The sequence below is a fragment of the Frankliniella occidentalis genome, unplaced genomic scaffold (assembly GCF_000697945.3).
Source record: "Frankliniella occidentalis isolate FOCC.00 unplaced genomic scaffold, Focc_3.1 Scaffold80, whole genome shotgun sequence".
NCBI classification, from domain to species: domain Eukaryota; kingdom Metazoa; phylum Arthropoda; class Insecta; order Thysanoptera; family Thripidae; genus Frankliniella; species Frankliniella occidentalis.
The window spans coordinates 1,113,491-1,134,560 of record NW_026267210.1 but is presented as its reverse complement, the minus strand read 5'-3'; the positions used below and the strand labels follow the sequence as shown (position 1 = coordinate 1,134,560).

Genomic DNA, 21,070 nt, shown 5'->3' with positions numbered 1-21,070 from the left:
GCCTCGCCACGCCACACGTTTGCTTCTATATCGGGTCGCCCTCTCCTCTCCTCGCCCTGCCATGGTGGTTTCATGCCGTTGCGTTGCCTCGCACCTCCCGTCCCGTCCCGTCCCGATCCATTCGGTCCTGTCCATCGCACCCCTTCCCCTCCCCCACCCTTCTCCCGCCCACTCCGTGTATTGAATTCAGGCCAATTAAACCCGCCCGCAATTTTATTTTAATTTTCGGGATACAGGTCACGCTTAATCCATTGTCTAATTTATTTATTTTTTTGTACAACGACCCGCTAATCTAGTCAAACATGAATCTCTGGAAAGCGGAATACGTAATCGGCAACCTGACAGCAGATTTTTGAAGAACACCTCTTTTTTTTTATGTTACAGTAAACGAGACTAGGGCTTAAAGCCCTTAAACTTCAAGATGGCCACGCTTTCGCTGAAAATCAGCATTGTCGACAAGGATGTAACGAAGACGATGAAATTCGATCCTTCGACTTCCGTCTTTGATGCGTGTCGCGTCATTCGGGAGAAGATCAGCGAAGCTAACTTTGGGCAACGTGAGTAACAATTATATCGACAAATTAAAGTTTCTAATATTTGGAAATTGTTCCAAACTCCCCTCAATTTATGTGTTTAATCCTCTATCTTTTCTATCCACAGCTCAAGACTATGGGCTTTTCCTTGCTGATGAGGATGTAAAGAAGGGTGTTTGGCTGGAGCCAGGACGTAACTTAGAGTATTATATTCTTCGCAATGGGGTGAGTTTTCAATATTGTTGACGAAAATGTGTGATTGTAAAATTATTAGAGGTGTTTATTAATTTTTACCATTTTTGTTTGGTTTAGGATTTATTGGAGTATCGCAAGAAGCTTCGCACACTTAGAGTAAGAATGTTAGATGGTACACTAAAGACTATGCTAGTAGATGACAGTCAACCTGTTGCCAACCTTATGGTTGTCATTTGCACAAAAATTGGTATCACAAACCATGATGAGTACAGCCTTGTTAGGGAAAATATGGAAGAAGATACTGAAAATCAATCTAAGTTTGGTACATTAACATTGAAAAGAAAGAAGGAAGAGAAGGAGCGTGATGCTAAAATGGAGCAATTACGCAAAAAGTTAAAAACAGATGATGAAGGTGAGGCAAATTTTTCAGTTGTTTTTGTTTTTTTGATGTTTAATTTTGCAGAACCAAAGTTCCTTACCTCCATTTATTTGTGTTCCAGTGAATTGGATTGATCCTGGCAAAACATTGCGTGAACAGGGTATTGATGAAAGTGAAGCTGTCTTACTTAGACGCAAATTCTTCTTCTCTGATCAAAACATAGATTCAAGAGATCCAGTTCAACTTAATTTGCTTTATGTTCAAGCTCGTGATGCCATTTTAGATGGTACTCATCCCGTAACTCAAGAGAAGGCATGTGAATTTGCTGGAATCCAATGCCACATTCAGTTTGGTGATCACAACGAACAAAAGCACAAACCTCCTTTCCTTGATTTGAAAGAGTTCCTTCCTCAGTCATATTGTAAGCAGAAAGGCATAGAGAAAAAAATATTTGCAGAGCATAGAAACCATGTTGGTATTTCAGAACTTGATGCCAAAGTGCAATACACTAAAACAGCTCGTGCCCTAAAAACTTATGGTGTCACCTTCTTTTTGGTGAAAGAGAAAATGAAAGGCAAGAACAAGCTTGTGCCTCGTCTACTGGGTGTGACTAAGGACTCTGTCCTTCGTTTAGACGAAAGAACCAAAGAGATTTTAAAAACCTGGCCACTGACCACAGTGCGTCGTTGGGGTGCTTCTCCTAACACATTCACCTTAGATTTCGGTGACTACTCAGATCAGTATTACTCTGTTCAAACAACTGAAGCAGAACAGATCCAGCAACTCATAGCAGGATACATTGACATTATTTTAAAGAAGAAAAAGTCTAAGGATCACTTTGGAATTGAAGGTGATGAAGGTTCTACCATGGTGGAGGACAGTGTTTCACCTCTTAAGTATGTACTTTTTATTTTGAATTTTGTGGAATTGCTTTGAAATATTTCCTGACTAATCTCTCATTTTTTAAATTCTCTCTATAGAGCAACTATTCTCCAGCATGAAAGCAGTAAAGTGGGAAGAGTAAACACCGAGTCTGTTGCAAAGCCAGCCATTATGCGAGCAGGTGCAGATGGTAAGTATATCTTCATGTTCTAAAAAACAATGGTTATTTGTGAAACATAACATTTTAGAATGGAATTATTTTTAAAATGTTTGTGTGGCACAAACTTTTACTTTGAATACAATCATTTGCGGGCTTGTGCTGTTGAGTAGCGGTGTGTCACTGATGTGCAGTGCATGTGACAAGTATTTGCCTGCTTTATGCAAATACGTGCCGCTGCCCTCAGGCAAGCCATTTAAGACTGATAATATTACCATACTCAGGAATGATCTAATTTTGTAAATATAAGTGTAAAATGGCTCCCAAAAATTTCATATGACATTTCTCTGTCATTTTTTTGCCCATATTCTTTTATCTTTCTATACTGCACTGTATACAAATTGCACTGCCTTCAATGTTTTCAAGCCACAATTTAATTTTGTTCTCAATAAGAAGTCAATCAAAGTGGGGTCTGCACCTGTGTTAGGTCATGCTTGAGGCAGTGTGCGTTTTTGAAAGCATAGCTGTAGCTGTAGTGTTTATACGCTCCTTGCAGGCGAACGACCGTATGGAACTGGCCATATCGGTGGAATGCAGTACACCACTACAACAGGGCAAATCAATGTCGGCCACCAAGCAACAACGGTAAGTTACTCAGCTGGTGCCACTTGTTTTCCAGCCCGCAGTGACTGCTGCTTGGTCAAATTCATTCAATGGTGTAATTTTATCTTCAACTGTTTATCAAGGCTTATATCTTTTCTGAATGTCTGCTTTTTAAATCCTTATCAAAGGAATGACGTAACGTCTACTGCATTCCAGTCTGCTTTCTATATTAACCTTCTGTATTATAAATTGATGTTCTAAAGCTGTGGCAAATAGCATGTGCCTTTTGCATCTCTAAACTGTACAGTCTCTTGTGTTTTTAACTGTAACTCTACTACATGGAATTTAGAATGCACTAACAAACGATTAATTCATCAAGAAATTGAGTCAAGCAGGTGCATTGTCACTCATATTACCTAACATCATTTAAACATTTTATTGCTTTTAAAATTTTGTGTATTGAACTAACTTAGATAAAGTGCTTGGTGATTGTTAACTCATGTCTTTTGTCTGTATCTGTTCCATGTCTTGCCTTTAATAGGGGATGGTTACAATTGGAGCAGAGTAGGTATTTTTTAAAATTTTCCACTCTGTTTTCTTTGTTTTGTGGAATTGTGGAAAACTGTGAAAGAAGCTGGACTCTTTACCCTCTAAAAAGTCCTCTGAAGCTGAAAATATGCCTTTGGCTTAAAGCATGCAGTTCTATCTGTCAATCAAAATATTCTTCTGGCATCTTTCTTCTCACATTATCCTTTTTCTCATTTTATCTTTTTTGTTTGTCTCTCTAACGAATTTACGTACAAAGAGTGTCAGCAATTTAATCATTTTTGTCTTGCAGCTCCAGCAGGGGCACGTGACCAGCCTACTGTCAGAACCTCAGCAAGCTCTACTTTCTACTATCAATACTGGACAAGATATAATTGTCACAGTCGAGAAGGAACTCATTGAGAGCATTGAAGTGCCAGACCTGGGCTCCGATCCTGTATGTATTACAAATGTTTCGAATATGTTTCCTAGCAAAAGCTCATGATCTCCCCCTTACTAAACGTTTGCATGTAATTTTTTTTACTCAGGCCTCATTGAAATGGAAGGAGTCGACACTCGACACAAACAAGCAGAACGTGAGCTCTCAGATCGCGGCCATGAACGCCGCGACGGCCCAGGTGGTGACGCTGACGGCCGGCCCGCCCGAGGAGGTGGACCACACCGCCGTGGGCGCGGCCATCACCACCATCACCAGCAACCTGCCCGAGATGACCCGCGGCGTGCGGATGATCGCCGCGCTCATGGACGACGAGAAGTCGGGCGACAGTCTGCTGGAGGCGGCCCGCCGGCTGTGCAACGCCTTCAGCGACCTGCTGCGCGCCGCGGAGCCGGAGACCAGAGAGGTACGCGTCAGCACGAGCGCGTCGGCTGCTGTCCCCCGTGCTTGGAGCTGTCAGTGAACTTACCCTTCGCCCTTTTTTCTTTGACTTTCAGCCGCGCCAGAACTTGCTGAACGCGGCCAGTCGCGTGGGCGAAGCCTCCCACCAGGTGCTCAACAACATCGGCGACGAGGACGAGTACGGGCGCGAGGTCCAGGACCTGCTGCTCAGCCTGGCCAAGGCGGTGGCCAACACGACGGCCGCCCTGGTCCTCAAGGCCAAGAGCGTGGCGGCGACCTGCCCCGACCAGGGCACCCAGAACCGCGTCATCGGCGCGGCCACTCAGGTAAGGGAAAGAGACCTTGTTGTTTTTTTGGTTGGTTTTCCATTGGACAAATGGGATTAAATGGGGGAATATTCAACACCGTAATAATGGTGCACGTTTCCCTTCGCAGTGCGCCCTGGCCACATCCCAGCTTGTGGCGTGCGCCAAGGTGGTGGCGCCCACCTTGTCGTCCCCGGCGTGCCAGCAGCAGCTCCGCGGCGCCGTCCGCGAGGTGGGCCGCTCCGTCGACGGCCTGGTGAGCGTCTGCAACGAGTCGTGCAACGACGAGAGGCTGCTCAGGAGCCTGGCCGAGGCGGCGGCCGAGGTGACGCGCACCCTCAACGAGCTCCTCAACCACATCAAGTGAGTGGGCCTGAACTACCTAACGGGGACGGGTTGGAGGAGAGTGGCAACTTTCGATTTAACTCTGTATAAAGTACATACGTATCTTACCAAAAGGACGTGAACCGAGGGGGGAAATATTTGACTTGAAAATACTCTCCAAAAATCGAAATCAAGTACAAAATAGGTGGCTGGAAAACCAACGTCGGACGTTGTTGTAATACTGTACCGCACGCATGCTTCGCGAGCATTTTGGGTGTTGTGGATCAGCCAGAAAGTACGTCCGTCGTTCTCCGTTACGATCCTGTCAAGTTTTGCATCTTCAAGCCCTCATCGCGCCTAGTAGGTCGGCAACACCTTGCCAGCAGTTCACGTGTGCACTGCGGTGTGGCCTACCACGAGTCTCACAGGCGCTGACCTCCAATAATTTGCTGAATTGATCTGAGAAAGACGAACGCACTTTCGGGGCTACCCTGAGCGTGGTGGCAACCAGCTCTCATTCGTGACATTCATGCAGTACGGTATTAATTCAAAATCCGACAGATTTCCACAGCCAACTGATATTTTGACTCGTAATTAAAATGGGGTTACTAAAATTAAAATACGTGCATGTGAACGTGGAATAAACTGCAAGCTGTAAAAATATTTCCCCTTCCGTTCCATTGCCTCGATTTGACGCTTTCGGGTTCTAACCTGGGGGTGTCGGTCATATTAACTTCCTCTCTTTCACTCTTCACGTCTGAACGACCTCAACCCAACCCGACCTCGGAAAATGAAAGGAAACGCTTAAGACTCGCCGAGACTTGAACCCGCTGCCTTTGCTTGTGCCTTGTCCTCTGCCAGGTCGGGGACGCGGGAGCAGGCGAGGGAGACGAAGGAGGAGGATCACGTGGAGACGATCCTCGTGACGACCGACAAACTTTTCGCGTCGACGGGTGACGCGGGCGAGATGGTACGCCAGGCGCGCGTTCTCGGCCAGGCCACGGCCCACCTCATCCAGTCCATCAAGGGGGAGGCCGAGCGCCAGCCCGACTCAGAGCTGCAGCGCCGCCTGCTGGCCGCGGCCAAGCAGCTGGCCGACGCGACGGCGCGCATGGTAGAGGCCGCGAGGCAGTGCGCCTCCACGCCGCACGACGCGGCGCGGCAGAACCAGCTGCGGCAGGCTGTCGAGGAGCTGCGCTCGGCCACCATCACGGCCGCCAGCCCGCAGTACCGCCGCAAGCTCATCACCAAGCTCGAGTCGGCCGCCAAGCAGGCGGCGTCCTCCGCCACGCAGTGCATCGCGTCGGCGCAGAGCGTCGCCCCGCACAACGCCAACAAGGCCTCGCAGGAGGAGCTGATGCTGGACTGCAAGAACATGGCGGGGCAGGTGCCCCGCCTGGTGGAGGGCGTCAAGGGCACCATGTCGGCGCCGGACAGCCCGGACCGCCAGCTCGCGCTCATCAACGCGTCGGAGCAGTTCCTGCAGCCCGGCCACCGCGTGGTGCAGTCCGCGCGCGCCGTCATGCCCACCGTGAGCGACCAGTCGGCCGCCATGCAGCTCAACTCGAGCTCGCAGTCGCTGGCCTCGGCCCTGGGCGACCTCCGCTCGGCCGCTGACCGCGCCCGCGAGGCGTGCTCGGGCGCCGAACTGGAGGCGGCCTCGGACCTGATCCGCTCGCTGCAGGCCGAGCTGCAGACCTTCCGCCGCGCCTCCGAGCGCCACGAGCTGCGGCCCCTCCCCGGTGAGACGGCCGAGACGGCCGCGCTGCAGCTCGGCAGCACCACCAAGAGCGTCAACTTCGCCATGGCGCAGATGTTGAGCGCGGCCTCGCAGGGCAACGAGAACTACACGGGCCTCGCCGCCAGGGACACGGCCTCGGCCCTCAAGAACATGACCATGGCCGTGCGCGGCGTGGCGTCCACCACCACCGTGCGCGAGACCCAGGAGCGCGTCATCACCTCGGCCGAGGACGTGATGCTCCGGTCGCTGCGCCTCGTGGAGGAGGCCCGGCGCTCGCTGCAGAACCAGGACAATGCCGGCAACATGGTGGCCATCGCCAAGGACGTGTCCTTCGCGCTCAACGCGTGCGTCGACTCGCTACCCGGCCAGCGCGACATCGACACGGCCATCTCGTCCATCCACGAGGTGTCGTCGTTCCTGGCCTCCCCCGACCACTTCCCCGCCACCTCCAAGTCGTACGGCCAGCTGCAGCAGGAGCTCAACTCGGCCGCGGCCGTGCTCAATGATGCGTCCACAGACGTGGTGCACTCCATCCACAGCTCCACCGAGCTCGCCACCTCCTCGCGCAACTTTGGATCGGCCTTCGGTGACGTGGTGAACGTCGGCATGGAGATGGCTGGCCAGACCAAAGAGACGGAGACCCAGACCCAGATCATCGTGTCGCTGCGGAACGTGTCCATCACGTCGTCCAAGCTGCTCGTCACCGCCAAGAGCGTCTCGGCCGACCCCAGTGCACCCAACTCCAAGAACCAGCTGACGGCAGCGGCTCGCGCCGTGACGGACAGCATCAACCACCTCGTCGACGTGTGCACCTCGGCGGCCCCCGGGCAGAAGGAGTGCGACAACGCGGTGCGCAAGATCCAGTCCATGAAGCCGCTCCTGGACCACCCCTCGGAGCCCATCAACGACCTGAGCTACTTCGAGTGTCTGGACGCGTTCATGGAGAAGTCCAAGAGCCTGGGCGAAGGCATGACGGGCATCGCGAACCACGCCAAGCGCTCCGAGCACGAGCAGTTCGGCGAGTCGGTGCGCAACGTGAGCACGCTCATCTGCGGCCTGGTGGAGGCGTCGGCGCAGGCCGCCTACCTGGTGGCCGTGTCGGACCCCACCAGCGTGGCCGGCAAGCCCGGCATCGTGGACCAGGCGCAGTTCGCACGCTCGGCGCAGGCCATCCAGCAGGCGTGCAACTCGCTGACCAGCCCTGCCAGCAGCCAGCAGCAGGTGCTGTCCGCCGCCACCGTCATCGCCAAGCACACCAGCCTGCTCTGCAACGCGTGTCGCATGGCCTCGCTCAAGACGTCAAACCCCGTGGCCAAGCGCCACTTCGTGCAGTCGGCCAAGGACGTCGCCAACTCGACGGCCCTGCTCGTCAAGGACATCAAGGCCCTCGACGTGGACTACAGCGAGGAGAACAGGGAGTCGTGTCTGCACGCCACGCGGCCGCTCCTCGACGCCGTGGACAACCTGTGCACGTTCGCCGGCTCCCCCGAGTTCGCCAGCAGGCCCGCCCGCCTGGGCGCCGCCGCGCACGAGTCGCAAGAGCCCATCCTGGAGGCGGGCCGCTCCATCATCGACGGCTCGTGCAACCTGATCCAGACCGCCAAGGGCCTGGCCGTGAACCCCCGCGACCCGCCCACCTGGCAGCTCCTGGCCAACCACAGCAAGAGCGTGAGTGACTCGATCAAGAAGTTGGTGTCTTCAATCAGGTGAGGCGTTAATCGAAAGTGTTGCGTTCAGCCCAGATGAATGAAACATTTTAACAATCTCTCATCTTTCGGCCTATGGTGCTAATTTAACAGTCGAGGGCCTCTTGTAGCCGCCTCCATTTAACCGATTAACTTGTAGTCTATCTTATCGTCAGGAAAACTAAACATAAATTCATAATCCTCAAACAGCATTCAATGTAAGTGTATTCACTGTGGATTTTTTCCCTGTTTCCAGAGACAAAGCCCCAGGACAAAAAGACTGCGATGCTGCTGTTGACAAATTGAGTGCACGCATCAGGGATCTGGACCAGACATCACTACTTGCAGTGTCGCAAAGCCTACCTGCTCGCAGGGATAACACCTTACAAGGTTTCACTGATCAAATGGAGAGTTCAGTCAATGAGATTTCTGAAAAGCTGGAACCTTTGAGACATGCTGCCAAATATGAAGCGGAAAATATTGGCCATGCTGTAAGAATCTTTCTTGCCTACCTGTTTGTGGTCTATTCATGATACAATTTCAAAAATTACTTAAAATTTGTTTCCTGTTTTTAAGGTGACTCAACTTGTTCACTACATTGAGCCTCTGGTGGCTGGAGCCATTGGTGCAGCGTCTGCCATGGTTCACTCAAAACAACAAATGCGGTTGCTTGATCAAACTAAGACAACAGCTGAATGTGCCTTGCAACTAGTTCACGCTTCCAAGGAGGGCGGTGGAAATCCCAAAGCCCTGAACATTCACCCTGAAATTGATGAGTCAGCTGAGGCTACTCGAGATGCCTTGCAAGACCTTGCTGGCACTCTTGAACAGCTCTCCACTCAAGCAGGCATTGTCACTGGCCTTCTGGACACTATTACGCGGGCCATGACCCGCGTGGCTGACAACCGCACTTCTGTAACAACCACAACAGAAACCTCTTTGAGTGATAGTTTTGTTGACTATCAGACCCGCATGGTATCATGTGTCAAAGAGATTGCTCGCATTGCCCAAGAAATGGTTTCAAAATCTGGGAACGACCCTGCCCGTCTGGGTCAGCTTGCTGCTGAACTCACTCACCAATATTGCAAACTTGCAGCTGATTCAACTGGGGCTGCCATGTCAACAACAAATGCGGATGTCTCATCACGTATTAGAACAAGTGTTCAAGAGCTGGGAAGATCCTGCTTGGATTTAGTAGCTTCAGGAGGAGCATGCCAAATGGCACCAACTGGAGACACTTTTGCTCAACGTGATGTAGCTGACAGTGCACGCCATGTGTCAGAGAAGGTTTCTCAAGTACTTGCTGCCTTACAGGCAGGCTCTCGGGGAACTCAGGCTTGCATCAATGCTGCTTCTACTGTTTCTGGTATCATTGGTGATTTGGACACCACAATTATGTTTGCAACTGCTGGTACCCTCAATGCTGAAAGAGAAGATGATACTTTTGCCGACCATCGTGAGAACATTCTTAAGACAGCCAAGGCGCTTGTTGAGGATACGAAAACATTGGTTGCAGGTGAGATTTAATTAAATCCAACTTAATCCTCTTGGTTTCTAGTTCATAGTAAATCTTACTTTATTCCATTTTGTTTTCCTAGGTGCTGCTTCATCACAAGAACAGCTTGCTGTTGCTGCACAGAATGCAGTTTCCACTATTGTACAGTTGGCCGAAGTTGTTAAATTTGGCGCTGCCTCCTTAGGTTCAAATAACCCAGAGGCTCAGGTAAATTATTGTCACTATTACCATCCTCCACTTCTGTCTATATGACTTATTCCAATGCTTAATTTTTCTATATCTGCAGGTTATGCTGATCAATGCTGTTAAGGATGTTGCATCAGCATTGGGAGATTTGATTCATGCCACTAAAGCTGCATCAGGAAAGAGCATCAATGATCCATCAATGAATCATTTGAAAGATTCAGCTAAGGTATGTTGTCTATCTCCTTTTTTTTCAGAACTGTACTAGTTGTTGTGTCTAGCTTCTATGTAGAATTATTTTGTTTCTGTGTGTGCGTGTATAAATGTGTTGCTCGTGTTTGAAATATTTACTTTTTTGATAAAACTGAGGCATGCAGTTTTTGATAAAGCTTTGTAATCTGAATTTGAAAAGCCTCTATTTCCTTATTTGTTTGTCATGTGCCATGCCATTAACACATTAAGAATGAAAACAATTGAACTGACTGGTTTTTGTTTGAAAAGATATGTATTTTAAAAATGGTTAAGTAAGCCTGAATTATTTGCATTTTTAACAGATTGGGTTGACAATATCACTGAAGCTAAAAATGTTCCCTCGCAGTGGACTTTTCTCAAAGACTTGCTCTAATTTTTTATTTTTTTTAAATTATTTTACTTATCTATGTAACCGTTTTCTACATAACATAACTAGTTAACTTGTCACTGAGACCTGTGAACGTAACATTTCGGATTGTGAAAATACCTTGTCTCCTTCATGTGTTAACTAAAGATCAAGGCAAGGAAGTCCAAACCCATGAGTGAAGAATTGCTGGGGGGCCTGTATAATCATTTTAGGAAAAGAATCTTCAGTGCTGATCTGTACCTTCAACGATGCTGCTTGCTTGTGGTAAGAACAGATTATTCCGGACAGACAAACAGTGCACAAAGTTTAAGTCCACTGTGAGTGTTGCCTGGCTTTTAGCGCCTGGCTTCTGTTGCATCCTGTTCTTGTGGAATGCTCAGTGTTTCATTTATGTCTTTGGAACATCTTATTTCCTGTAAAGCAATAGTTTCTCAATAACACCTTACTTTTGCTCTGTCATTCCTATCCATCATTTATTTCATGGAAAATAGTTGTTGTATAACACTTATGCAGAGTTTCCTAAATTAATATCAGTGTTTAGTTTGTTCTCTGCATCTTGAATGTTCAATATTCCTCTTTTAATTTGTGGACTTAGATTTTAATGGAATCCAATGTTCGTCTGTTTACTGATGTATCTGTTTAATAGGCTTGAAAGGTTGCTGAAATCACAAGCAAGCAGCGAATCGAGGAATGGACACAACTTTGCTGATACACCACAGTGAAGACAAGCAATTTAATCTGAGGAGTTTTTAAAATGCTTCTTTTTTTATTTTATAAATACATTGCTTAATCTGAGATACCTTAATCAATAAGGGTCTTAGTTTGTTCAAACACATTCATAGCAGATGTATGAAACATGTCATTTTGCTTTCTTATACATATCACACTTAAGCATTTATTTCTGCATAATTTATTTTGTAGTTATGTAATCTAATTTAAAATACGCTAATTTTATTTTTATTATTGGTATGTTTTACTTTTAAAAAACGGTTCTTATGGTTTGAAACACATTAGTCAATTATCAAACGTATAATACACTTGTAATGTGGTATTTTTTGGAATAAAGCTACATGCTGAGTGTAGATTTGCATTTCTTAGTATAAAAGCAGTAGGGACAGACCTGAAGAATTCTTCAGTTTAATGGTATGTGAATGCTGAGCTGTAGACAAGTAATATGGTAGAAATGTCAAAAAGTGGCAATTGTTTTTTATTTTTATACTTCTACTGTTTTCTTTAACTCCTAACCATTTTCATCATGAAAGGGAAATACCTTTGTAAAATCTGTTTTATCTAAAAATTGAGTTTTTTTTCCATACCAAGAATTACTTGCTGAATATGTTCTAACAGTGCATGTGCTTCAGATTGGTCGGCATTAATGTGTATCTATCAGTCTAAAACTTAAATTCCTTTTTTTTTTTTAGGTAATGGTCACCAATGTCACATCCCTGCTTAAAACAGTTAAAGCAGTTGAAGATGAACACACAAGAGGAACCCGTGCATTGGAATCAACCATAGAGGCCATAGCACAAGAAATCAGGGTATGTTCTCATTCTCCTAAATTAAATTGCATTTCTACTAAACTTTTCCTAAGAACATTGCTTCTATGTTTCTAAACTTTTTCTTATGATACACAGGCATTGAACTCTTCTGAGCAAGTCAAATCCCATGCTACACCTGAGGACTTGGTTCGCTGCACCAAACCTATCACTCTTGCTACTGGAAAAGCTGTTGCTGCTGGAAATTCTTGCAAACAAGAAGATATTATAATTGCTGCAAATGTTGGCCGCAAGGCAATATCTGACATGCTCACTATTTGCCGGGGCTGTGCAAACTCTGCCGAAACAGAAGAGTTACGAATTCGTACACTTTCTGCTGGACAGGACACAGCTGCTCGTTATCGTGAACTTTTGCAAGCTGTTCTGCAGTCTCTAAACAGACCTGGTTCTTCAGAGGCTAAGCAAGAATTGCTGCCCATATCACGCCTGATTGCCCAGTGTGTAACAAATCTTGTCGCGATGGCTGAGCTTCTGAAAGGTTAGTCTCCAAACTGTTCTGAAACTAAAATGTAGACTTAGATTTAGCATAACTTGATACAATTTTAAACTTTGACTGTGCAATTTTTTCAGGTTCTGATTGGGTTGATCCAGATGATCCCACAGTTATAGCTGAGAATGAACTCCTAGGAGCAGCAGCCTCCATTGATGCAGCAGCAAAGAAATTAGCAGCTCTAAGGCCACGCCGATCAATACAGGGTGTTCAGGTAATTGTTATTGTCCTTCCACAATAGTCTAGGAGATTAGTAAATATTTAGTGAGAGTGGTAGTCAGTAGATTGTAGAGCTTTCTGTTTGTGAAGTAGATTTTTGCAATTAGCTGATCGTCCATAAATTATGTTGTCTTTGCCTTGTCTCCACATTACCTGCCTCTCTACTTTCTGCTAGTTTGTCCATTTTGGATTTACATAATTCATGGACGATCATTATTGCTTAGCCATCTCTTAACAGAAGAGGACAACAGTCAGCTCTCAAGAGGATCTTTTGGCTCATTACTGTGAGATATGTTTGATATTCTTGGTTGTATTTTTTCTACCAACCAGGAATCAAACATATTCCTACAGTGAAGCTGTTTCCAACAAACATCAGGGTATCCACAATTAGGCTTTTCTTAACCTTCATCTTGTCTTACTACTCTATTTTTAATCTCAAAACTTACTTACACAAACACTAATAAGGACAATTTTTGTACCTATGAATGTGTTCTTACTGGTATTTGTCCTCTTCCTTTGCAGGAGGCAGATGAAAGTATGAACTTCGATGAAATGATCCTGGAGGCTGCCAAATCTATTGCTGCTGCAACATCTGCACTAGTCAAGGCAGCCTCAGCTGCTCAGCGTGAATTGATGGACCTCGGCAAAGTAAGCCGCAGGCCATTGACGAGCTCTGAGGATGGTCAGTGGTCTGAGGGCTTGATATCGGCGGCGCGTATGGTGGCGGCAGCAACGCATAGCTTGGTAGAATCTGCCAATGCCTTAGTTCAAGGCCTTGCGTCTGAAGAGAAACTCATTTCATCTGCCAAGCAAGTCGCATCCTCAACTGCTCAGTTGCTGGTTGCTTGCAAGGTAAATTTCATTTTAAAAAAAATCAGAAGTTTGTATTTTATTTTTTGTTAGTTTTAATTCTACTTCCAAATTTGCTATTTATTTCCAGGTGAAAGCAGACCCTGATGCAGAAAGCACAAAACGACTACAGGCTGCTGGTAATGCTGTTAAGCGAGCAACTGATAACCTTGTCAGGGCAGCTCAACAAGCAATCCAAAATGAGGAGGAACGCAGTTTGGTTCTGAATAAACGAATGGTTGGTGGCATAGCACAGGAAATTAATGCCAGGTAAATGCCTTACTTCAACTATTGAATTAATATGTCTTAATTTGACTTTCAAAAATTTTGACTTTTAAATCTTGAGATAATTGCTGAAGACTTATGAAATGGCTTCTATTTTAGATCCGAGGTATTACGCATTGAACGGCAGTTGGAGGAAGCTCGTGGTCGCCTCACTGCTATCCGCAAGGCCCAGTACCAGATGAAGGGCGGTGATGCCAGTGCATCAGATGGTGAAACAGATGGCTATGGAAGTGGTTATGAGTCCTTCACAACGAGGTAACAATGTGTGTGTGTCTCTTTTGTTTACTTTTTTGCTCGCCGACCCTTATGGCTTGAGCATGTGCATGGGCATCCACTATCGCTCATCATTTTTTACTTAATCCATCTAACTGTTCAATAAACTTTACTCAATTTTTAGACACTTAACTTAACTTTTTCTTCCTTTTTTGGACTTACTTTTCCTGAAAATTGAATGTTGTGTTTTTGTTTTATTTAATTTAATAACACACCTTGGCTGTGATACCCCAGAGCTGTACAACTCTGAATTACAAACTCCTCTAACTTCTATTTATTTGTATCTATGAGTCCTTTTTCCACCTTTAAAGAAGATAGAAAACATATCTATCTCGAAATCAGTCTTCGGGTCAGCCACCCTTGCAGCTTTTCTTTCTTAAACACTTATGTGGCTCTCGCCAAATTCTAATTGCTGTAAATAATCAAACTTATCAAATTGCCCATTGCAATACTACCTCACTGAGCTTTAACTGCACTGCTGATGCTAAGCAGGGGTGCGGCTTCAACCACCTGAGACTGCAACTTTGTCTGACGGGCGCCTTTCCTCCCCCTCAGGTATGACGGTAGAGGGCCCGGGCCTGATGGCCACGGCCCGGCGGGGGGACCCCAGCAGGGACCCCACGGCTCCCCCCACGGGGGCGCCCACGCTCCCCACGGGGCCCACGCTCCCCACGGGGCCCACGGGGCCGGTCGTGGCTACCAGGAGTACTCTGCGGTCAACGGCGACTCGCCCCAGCCCAGGGGTCCGGCGGCCACAAACAGCTTCGGTCACAGCTCTCCCGGCCTGAACGCGCACGCCGCCTACTCTAGTCCCAGCCCCGGCGGGGGCCCCGCGGCTGCCTCCGGCTTCTCCCCGTACTCGGCGCCGCAGCTGCAGCAGCAGCAGCAGCAGCCCCAGCAGCAGGCCTTCCCCACCCTGCGCAGCACCGCCTCCCCAGCGCTCAGCACCTTCTCCAGCCAGCAGTCCGTTGCTCCAGGCAGCCCCACCCACAGCAACCCGCCCAACTTCCATGGCCACGGCCAGAGCAATAACTACCTCTCCTCCGGCCAGCCCGGCACCGGCCCGACCCCGGGCCAAGGCCAGGGCGGCGGACAGCCGTACGGCGGCACCAGCACGTTCAAGGGCGCCTCTTCGGGCAGCACCTTCACGCCACTGGCCAGGCCGAGTGCGTTCACCTCGCAGGCGTTGTCAGGGCAGGGCCAGCCGCCCCCCGTGCCCCCGAGTCCACAGTTCTACTCGCTGTCGGCCAGCACGAGCCAGGCTGGCAAGTCGGAGGCGTCGTCCTCCCCCGCCCTGAGCCCGTGCGGGCCCGCCCCCTTCGGTAGCTCGCTGTACAAGACGTACTCGAGTAGCAGCACGATGGAGACCTCCGGCGCACCGGGCCACAAGTATGATCTGCTGCCCCCACCACCCCCGCCGCCTCCACTCGACTACTCCGGAGCGTCGAGCATGAGCACCAGCAACTTCTCCACCATCTCGGAGAGCAACATGGGTGACAGCAACATGAGCTCCGCATTGAGAGTGGCCGACGACGGTTCGCTGGTTGAGACCAAATCCTTGGAGCAGCGGATGCTGAAGCAGTCCATGACGCAGCGCACGGTCGAGAAGCGGACGTTCACCACATCGTCATCTTCCAAAACATATCAGCTGGAATAAGAACTAACATGATTTCCACTTCATTGGCTACGTAACTAAATGTAACAGCTGTTCCTTCTAAATGTGGATAATTTTTGTTTCTGTCTGACTACTGTGTAGTGGAGGACTTATCTCCTTCATATTCTGCGGGTCAGAGACTTTTATGGATGGATATGATCATCTCTATCTCAGACACTCCACTTTCACCTCATATGTCTTCTGAAATGGTGCTAAACACTGTGATTGTTCTTAAACATTCATTGTGTATCTTCGACTGATACTCATGAGGGTAATTCCTACACCTGCAAACTATTTGATTCTGAGCTGTTCAATTTAATAACCGTTTTTCAATTTGGTATCTATTGTTGCTATAAACAAATGTGTAGCTGATAGTTACTTAATGCTTACAATGCATATATGAAAGAGTCCTTTGAAAGTTACTCAACAAGACCGGAACTGACCATGTCTAAAACAAGCTTTGAATACCAATATTTTTATTTAGAGCATTTTTTATTTTTGTATATGGATTTTTAACTCCAAATTCTCTTTATTATAGTTCTCTGTTTCTTTTGCTTTTACTCTCTTCTGCCTGATTTTGTCTATAGTTTTGGCTTTCTATAGATTTACTTTCGTCATTATCTCACACTTTTTCTCTATCCTCTTCTCTGTTATCTTTGTCTTATTGTTCTATACTTTTCTGTCTTCTGTCTCTTTCCCTCTTCTGTACTTGTTATGTCTCTCTTTTTTCTCTCGTCTCTTCTGTTTCTTTTTTCTCTTCTTGTCTCTTTCTCTCATCTCTTCTATGTTTTTTCTCTCTTGTGTCTATTTCTCTCTTTCCACACTTCTGTCTTTAAATTCTTCTGTCTTTTTTCTATTCCTGCTCAACTCGCCAATTCTCTCTAACTCGTTTATTCTCCTTGCACTCATTCTATATCTCTCTGTCTACCTCTCTGTGTCTTTCTTTATCATCTCAATCTGTCTCTAGCTCTCTCTTTCTTTCAAATTCTCTCTGTCTCCTTTTCTCACTCTGTCTGTCTCCCTTTCTCACTCTCTCTGTCTCCCTTTCTCACTCTCTCTGTCTCTCTTTCTCACTCTCTCTGTCTCTCTTTCTCACTCTCTCTGTCTCTCTTTCTCACTCTCTCTGTCTCTCTTTCTCGCTCTCTCTTTCTCTCTTTCTTCTTCTCTCTCTCTCTCTCTTTCTTCTTCTCTCTCTCTCTCTTTCTTCTTCTCTCTCTCTCTCTCACTCTATCTTTCTCACTCACTCTCTCTCTCTCTGTCTCTTCCACTTTTTATTTATCTTTGTTGTCTGCTTCTTGTGACTCAATTTTTCCATCTTTAAAAATCTTTGTTTTTCTTGCCTCATTTCTTGTTTCTTTTCTCGTGCTGGTCTTCTTCTTTTCTATCTCTCCTTATCTTTGATCTCATTTCCGATTTCTGTTACCTGTTCCATTTAATTTTTTGATTATTTATTCATATTATGACTTCCAAAAGAATCAAATAGTAAATATGGTGTTCCGGTCTGAAGTCAGAACTCTGCGAGGTAATTTTTTTTACTCTTAGTAACACTTTGGTGCTTCAAATCCAAGATAGTTGGCCTATGTGGTGACTAATTATTAAATAATACTTGGCTGACCAAATAATCATACCTCGATAGATTGAGTGCCCTTTGCCCAGAAATCAAGTTGTGGGCTTTTAGACCTTAGTATGCTGTGCACCTGTGCAATTTTGGTTTCTCTGATCATTTTGTAGTACTTTAATGTTATTTTTTCTTTCCTTTTTGTGCCAACAACTTAAAGTTTATGTATGGTTCTTATTCTTTTATTTATTGACATAGCAGCTTGTTCAACTGCTCATGAGTTGCCATTCTTTTTGTGTCAAAGAAATCAACATATCGTTTGTTTTAATAGTTTTGTTAATTTTAGTTTATAACATTGTTTTTGTTTTAATTTCTGATGATGTAACACATCTGCCAGGGGTTCACACTCATTTTGTAACTAATGGTAGACTTAGTGTGTGATGTCTTCTTCGTTTCATTTACTTTTCGTATTTTTGTTTTGGCCTGTTTCTTTAATGTAATATTTTTAACTGCCAGGCAAGCAGATGCTGTGTTAGCCTGAAAACTAGATGGCTATACCTAGTCCTTTGCATGTAGCACTTACCTCTTTGAGGTTGCTGCACTTGCACCCATCAGTGAAATCCATCCTTTTGGGGGGTAATACTCAAAATTTCCTGTGTATAACTAATTATAGCTCAGAGGGAAACTAAATGTTGTGGTTTAAAAGTTAATTGTTGGCATATTAGTGCGTGTCCAAATTTTTAACCAAATGTTGCCTTTATATTGTTAAATGTCTCCGGTTTGACATTGTACAAAATTTAAAGTGATGGAAATTCGATACAGGGTTTGAAGAAAGGTCAGAGGATGTCAGTTCGTGAGTTTCTCTGTCCAAAAATTTTATATTTGGCAACCTCTGCCTGACTGCCATATTTACAATACGTATATTCTTGCACACATTTTTATTCTTGGGATCTTATTTGATCTACTTTTTGAGGCAGATGGTGTCTGGTTTGGGGTCCTTTGACGTCATTTTTCTGTACATAGCTCTGAAATATACTACCCCTTTCCAGACACCATCATCCTAGGGTAATGTAACTTTTTAAAACTGTTAATGAAGTGAGTTAGTTGTTTTGAAAATACTTAACTGTTGTACTTGACTTATATTCAACTAAGAATTTTCAAGATTAAGTGTTCTTTTTTTATTACAGAGTCTATGAATTGTATACTTATTGTATTTCATAACAATTGTGCCTATTCACAGATTGCCTCGTATTTTTGAACACTTGTTGCAATGTGGTAGTGTCACTGGAGTCCTGGCTGTAAGGACAAAAGCCTGTCTTGCTTTAGAAGGTATGACACTCATGCATTACCCTTGTACATTTTTAAATAAAAGTTTTTAATTAATCAGTCATAAGCTTGTTTTCATTTCACTTATTTTCTGGTTATCTGCAAGTGGCGCAGTCGCCTTGCTAAATTTGCTATTCATGTTTTGTGGAGACAGTAATAATGATGACTCTTCATGCCTTAGTTCAAAAACTAACCCGAACTGAACAGAACTTCAACACTTCAGAGATGGGGCAGCCATAAGTCTGGCGTTATAACCATGGACTTACCCCCCTCTTCCGCTTCACCATTCAATTCCGGATCGCACAAATGGCAAAAAAGCACCACTCATTCGCCCACAGCAGGCCTCGAATTGCGAGTTTTAGGACCGTTACGCACGGACAGCGTCTCTGGAATTGCCCATAACAGGAAATGCTGATGATGTGGTCTGAGAGGCGCACCCCAGCTACACCACATCAGCAGCATTTCCTGTGGTACAAGATGCGCCTATTTTTGGCAGGGCATTCCATTCCCCCCGCTTTTTGGTTGCCATTTGACCGCGCGCGCGCGCGCTGGCCGCTGGACCCCACACTGCCCCTCGTGCTTCGATTGGCGCCGCGACGCGGACCACTCGGCGGCTCGATGCCTAATTGACATCGTCCCACCCCTCCTCACCCCTCCCCGCCCCGCTCAGTGAAGGTCAGGATCGAGGAGGCCAATGTCACGGCCTGCGCGGGGATGCTCAGCGTGAGTGAGCAGCCGTGAACATCAGCCAAACTGGTCTGGGTCGCTGTACCGCGTCTTCGTCAGCCGTAACCACAATTTCGCAACGACAGTACAAAAATCCCGAAATAAGAACCGCGCGCGGTGTTCAGTCAAACGAGCGTCGTTCCTCCATGGGGACATAAATATTTCCGTGATCTTCCTTGGCGTGGCTTTCGGGCTTCTGCGTTGGGGATCATCCATAAATTACGTCCGTCATTCGCCATTTATGTGACTGCAAACGCAACCCCTCTAGCGCCTGATGCGTAGGCAACATCTGGCTTACGGTGCATGCGTGTACTGCGGGTTGGCCTACCCCGAGCCTCGCAGGCGCTGAGCTCCTGTGACTTGCCCAATGAATCGGAGGAAAAACGGGCGTACTTTCTGGAGAATCCCTTCGTCGGCCACCGCGCCAGTGGCAAGCTGCCGCTTCCTGGGACAAGCTTCGAGCTGACGCGCTGCGAAAGCCGCAAAGGGCAATTCCAGATCGCACAAATGGCAAAAAAAAATCCGTCATTTTCTTAGTATTTTGGCTAAGCTACTCGAGTTAGAATAAAACCAGACGTGTCTACCGATTCAGCAGATGCGTCTGCTTCAGAAATCATGTGTAGAAGAACTGTAACTGCACAGGTTACGCGTTCATTCACGTGCCTCGCCAATGTCTAGCACCACTCCTTTGCCCACAGCAGGCCTCGAATTATTGCGAGTTTTGGGACCGTTACGCACAGACAGCCTCTCTGGAATTGCTCCACACGAAGTCCTCGCTTCACATCGATGGCGTCAGGTTATCTGCATTCCCTAGAAAGCCGTCTCCACAGGCTCCCCCCTCCCCTCCACACCCCATACAAACACACATGTAAACCCACACCACCCGCTGCCGGCCCGCGCCGTGAGCGGCGGCGGCCGCCGAGCGCGCTGAGCGAGCAGCGAGGTGCACAGATAAGGGGTCGGTCACGTAGCGAAATCCGACGCCAATTTCTCGCCTCGGCCATCTGTGTGCCCTCCCCCCTCTCGGTATCACACACACACACACACACACCAACACACACACAGCATGCCGACGCTCGACTCGAACACATACGCGCCCATCCAGAAGATTTCCGTATTGTGTGTGTGTGGGAGGGGGGGGGGGCAGGAAAAACAGGGGACGGGGGCACATGGTCTGCGCCTATCGTGAGCCGGATGATTATGTTTAGCTCAAAAGCGATTTAATTGTCTTTTCCTTATTTTTTTCTTCTTTAATTTTTGGCGTACATTGATTTTGTCTAACCACTACCCCTTTGGCTCACCCCCTCATCTCCACCCACAGAATATGTATTCTGACTTATTCTGTGTTTCCCACCACCACACGCTGCGCGCGGTGGACGTGTTCTCCGCTCTCGCGCGGCATGTGGTTGTGGCTGCACTCGCTGCAGTGACGACCAGTGACGACACGGCGGCGCGGCCTCCCTCCATAAAGCCGCGGCGCTTCTAATCTCGACAAACGGCGACACACGCCTCATGAACGGCAAATATAAATGAAGCGCCGCCGAGGCAGCCGAGGCGAGGGCGAGGGCGTCACCCCCGTAGGGGAGCACGTGTCCCCGCATTGTAGGTAGGGCGCCGCGGTGCGGCCA

The 21,070-nt window shown here is 47.1% G+C and overlaps 1 protein-coding gene across 12 annotated transcripts in view; it reads left to right on the top strand.

The window, feature by feature from the left end:
- LOC113209115 (talin-1) overlaps positions 1-18,783 on the top strand; it is a 45,944-nt gene extending 27,161 nt beyond the window's left edge. For 9 of the 12 annotated variants that reach the window (XM_052269021.1, XM_052269018.1, XM_052269016.1 and 6 more), the window contains 22 exons: positions 385-557; positions 661-758; positions 846-1,140; positions 1,229-2,003; positions 2,088-2,179; positions 2,703-2,791; positions 3,588-3,731; positions 3,823-4,137; positions 4,229-4,459; positions 4,569-4,801; positions 5,624-8,209; positions 8,445-8,679; positions 8,765-9,704; positions 9,787-9,911; positions 9,991-10,116; positions 11,928-12,044; positions 12,141-12,540; positions 12,633-12,766; positions 13,294-13,623; positions 13,712-13,890; positions 14,005-14,160; positions 14,734-18,783. In XM_052269021.1, the coding sequence (XP_052124981.1) occupies positions 422-557; positions 661-758; positions 846-1,140; positions 1,229-2,003; positions 2,088-2,179; positions 2,703-2,791; positions 3,588-3,731; positions 3,823-4,137; positions 4,229-4,459; positions 4,569-4,801; positions 5,624-8,209; positions 8,445-8,679; positions 8,765-9,704; positions 9,787-9,911; positions 9,991-10,116; positions 11,928-12,044; positions 12,141-12,540; positions 12,633-12,766; positions 13,294-13,623; positions 13,712-13,890; positions 14,005-14,160; positions 14,734-15,835 (8,838 nt within the window). In that variant the 5' untranslated portion in view covers positions 385-421 and the 3' untranslated portion in view covers positions 15,836-18,783. Of the gene's footprint in view, positions 1-384; positions 558-660; positions 759-845; positions 1,141-1,228; positions 2,004-2,087; positions 2,180-2,702; positions 2,792-3,587; positions 3,732-3,822; positions 4,138-4,228; positions 4,460-4,568; positions 4,802-5,623; positions 8,210-8,444; positions 8,680-8,764; positions 9,705-9,786; positions 9,912-9,990; positions 10,117-11,152; positions 11,589-11,927; positions 12,045-12,140; positions 12,541-12,632; positions 12,767-13,293; positions 13,624-13,711; positions 13,891-14,004; positions 14,452-14,733 lie in introns of those variants that run through there. The other 3 variants (XM_052269025.1, XM_052269024.1, XM_052269026.1) reach the window with 3 other exon arrangements.
- Positions 18,784-21,070: the final 2,287 nt, after the last annotated feature.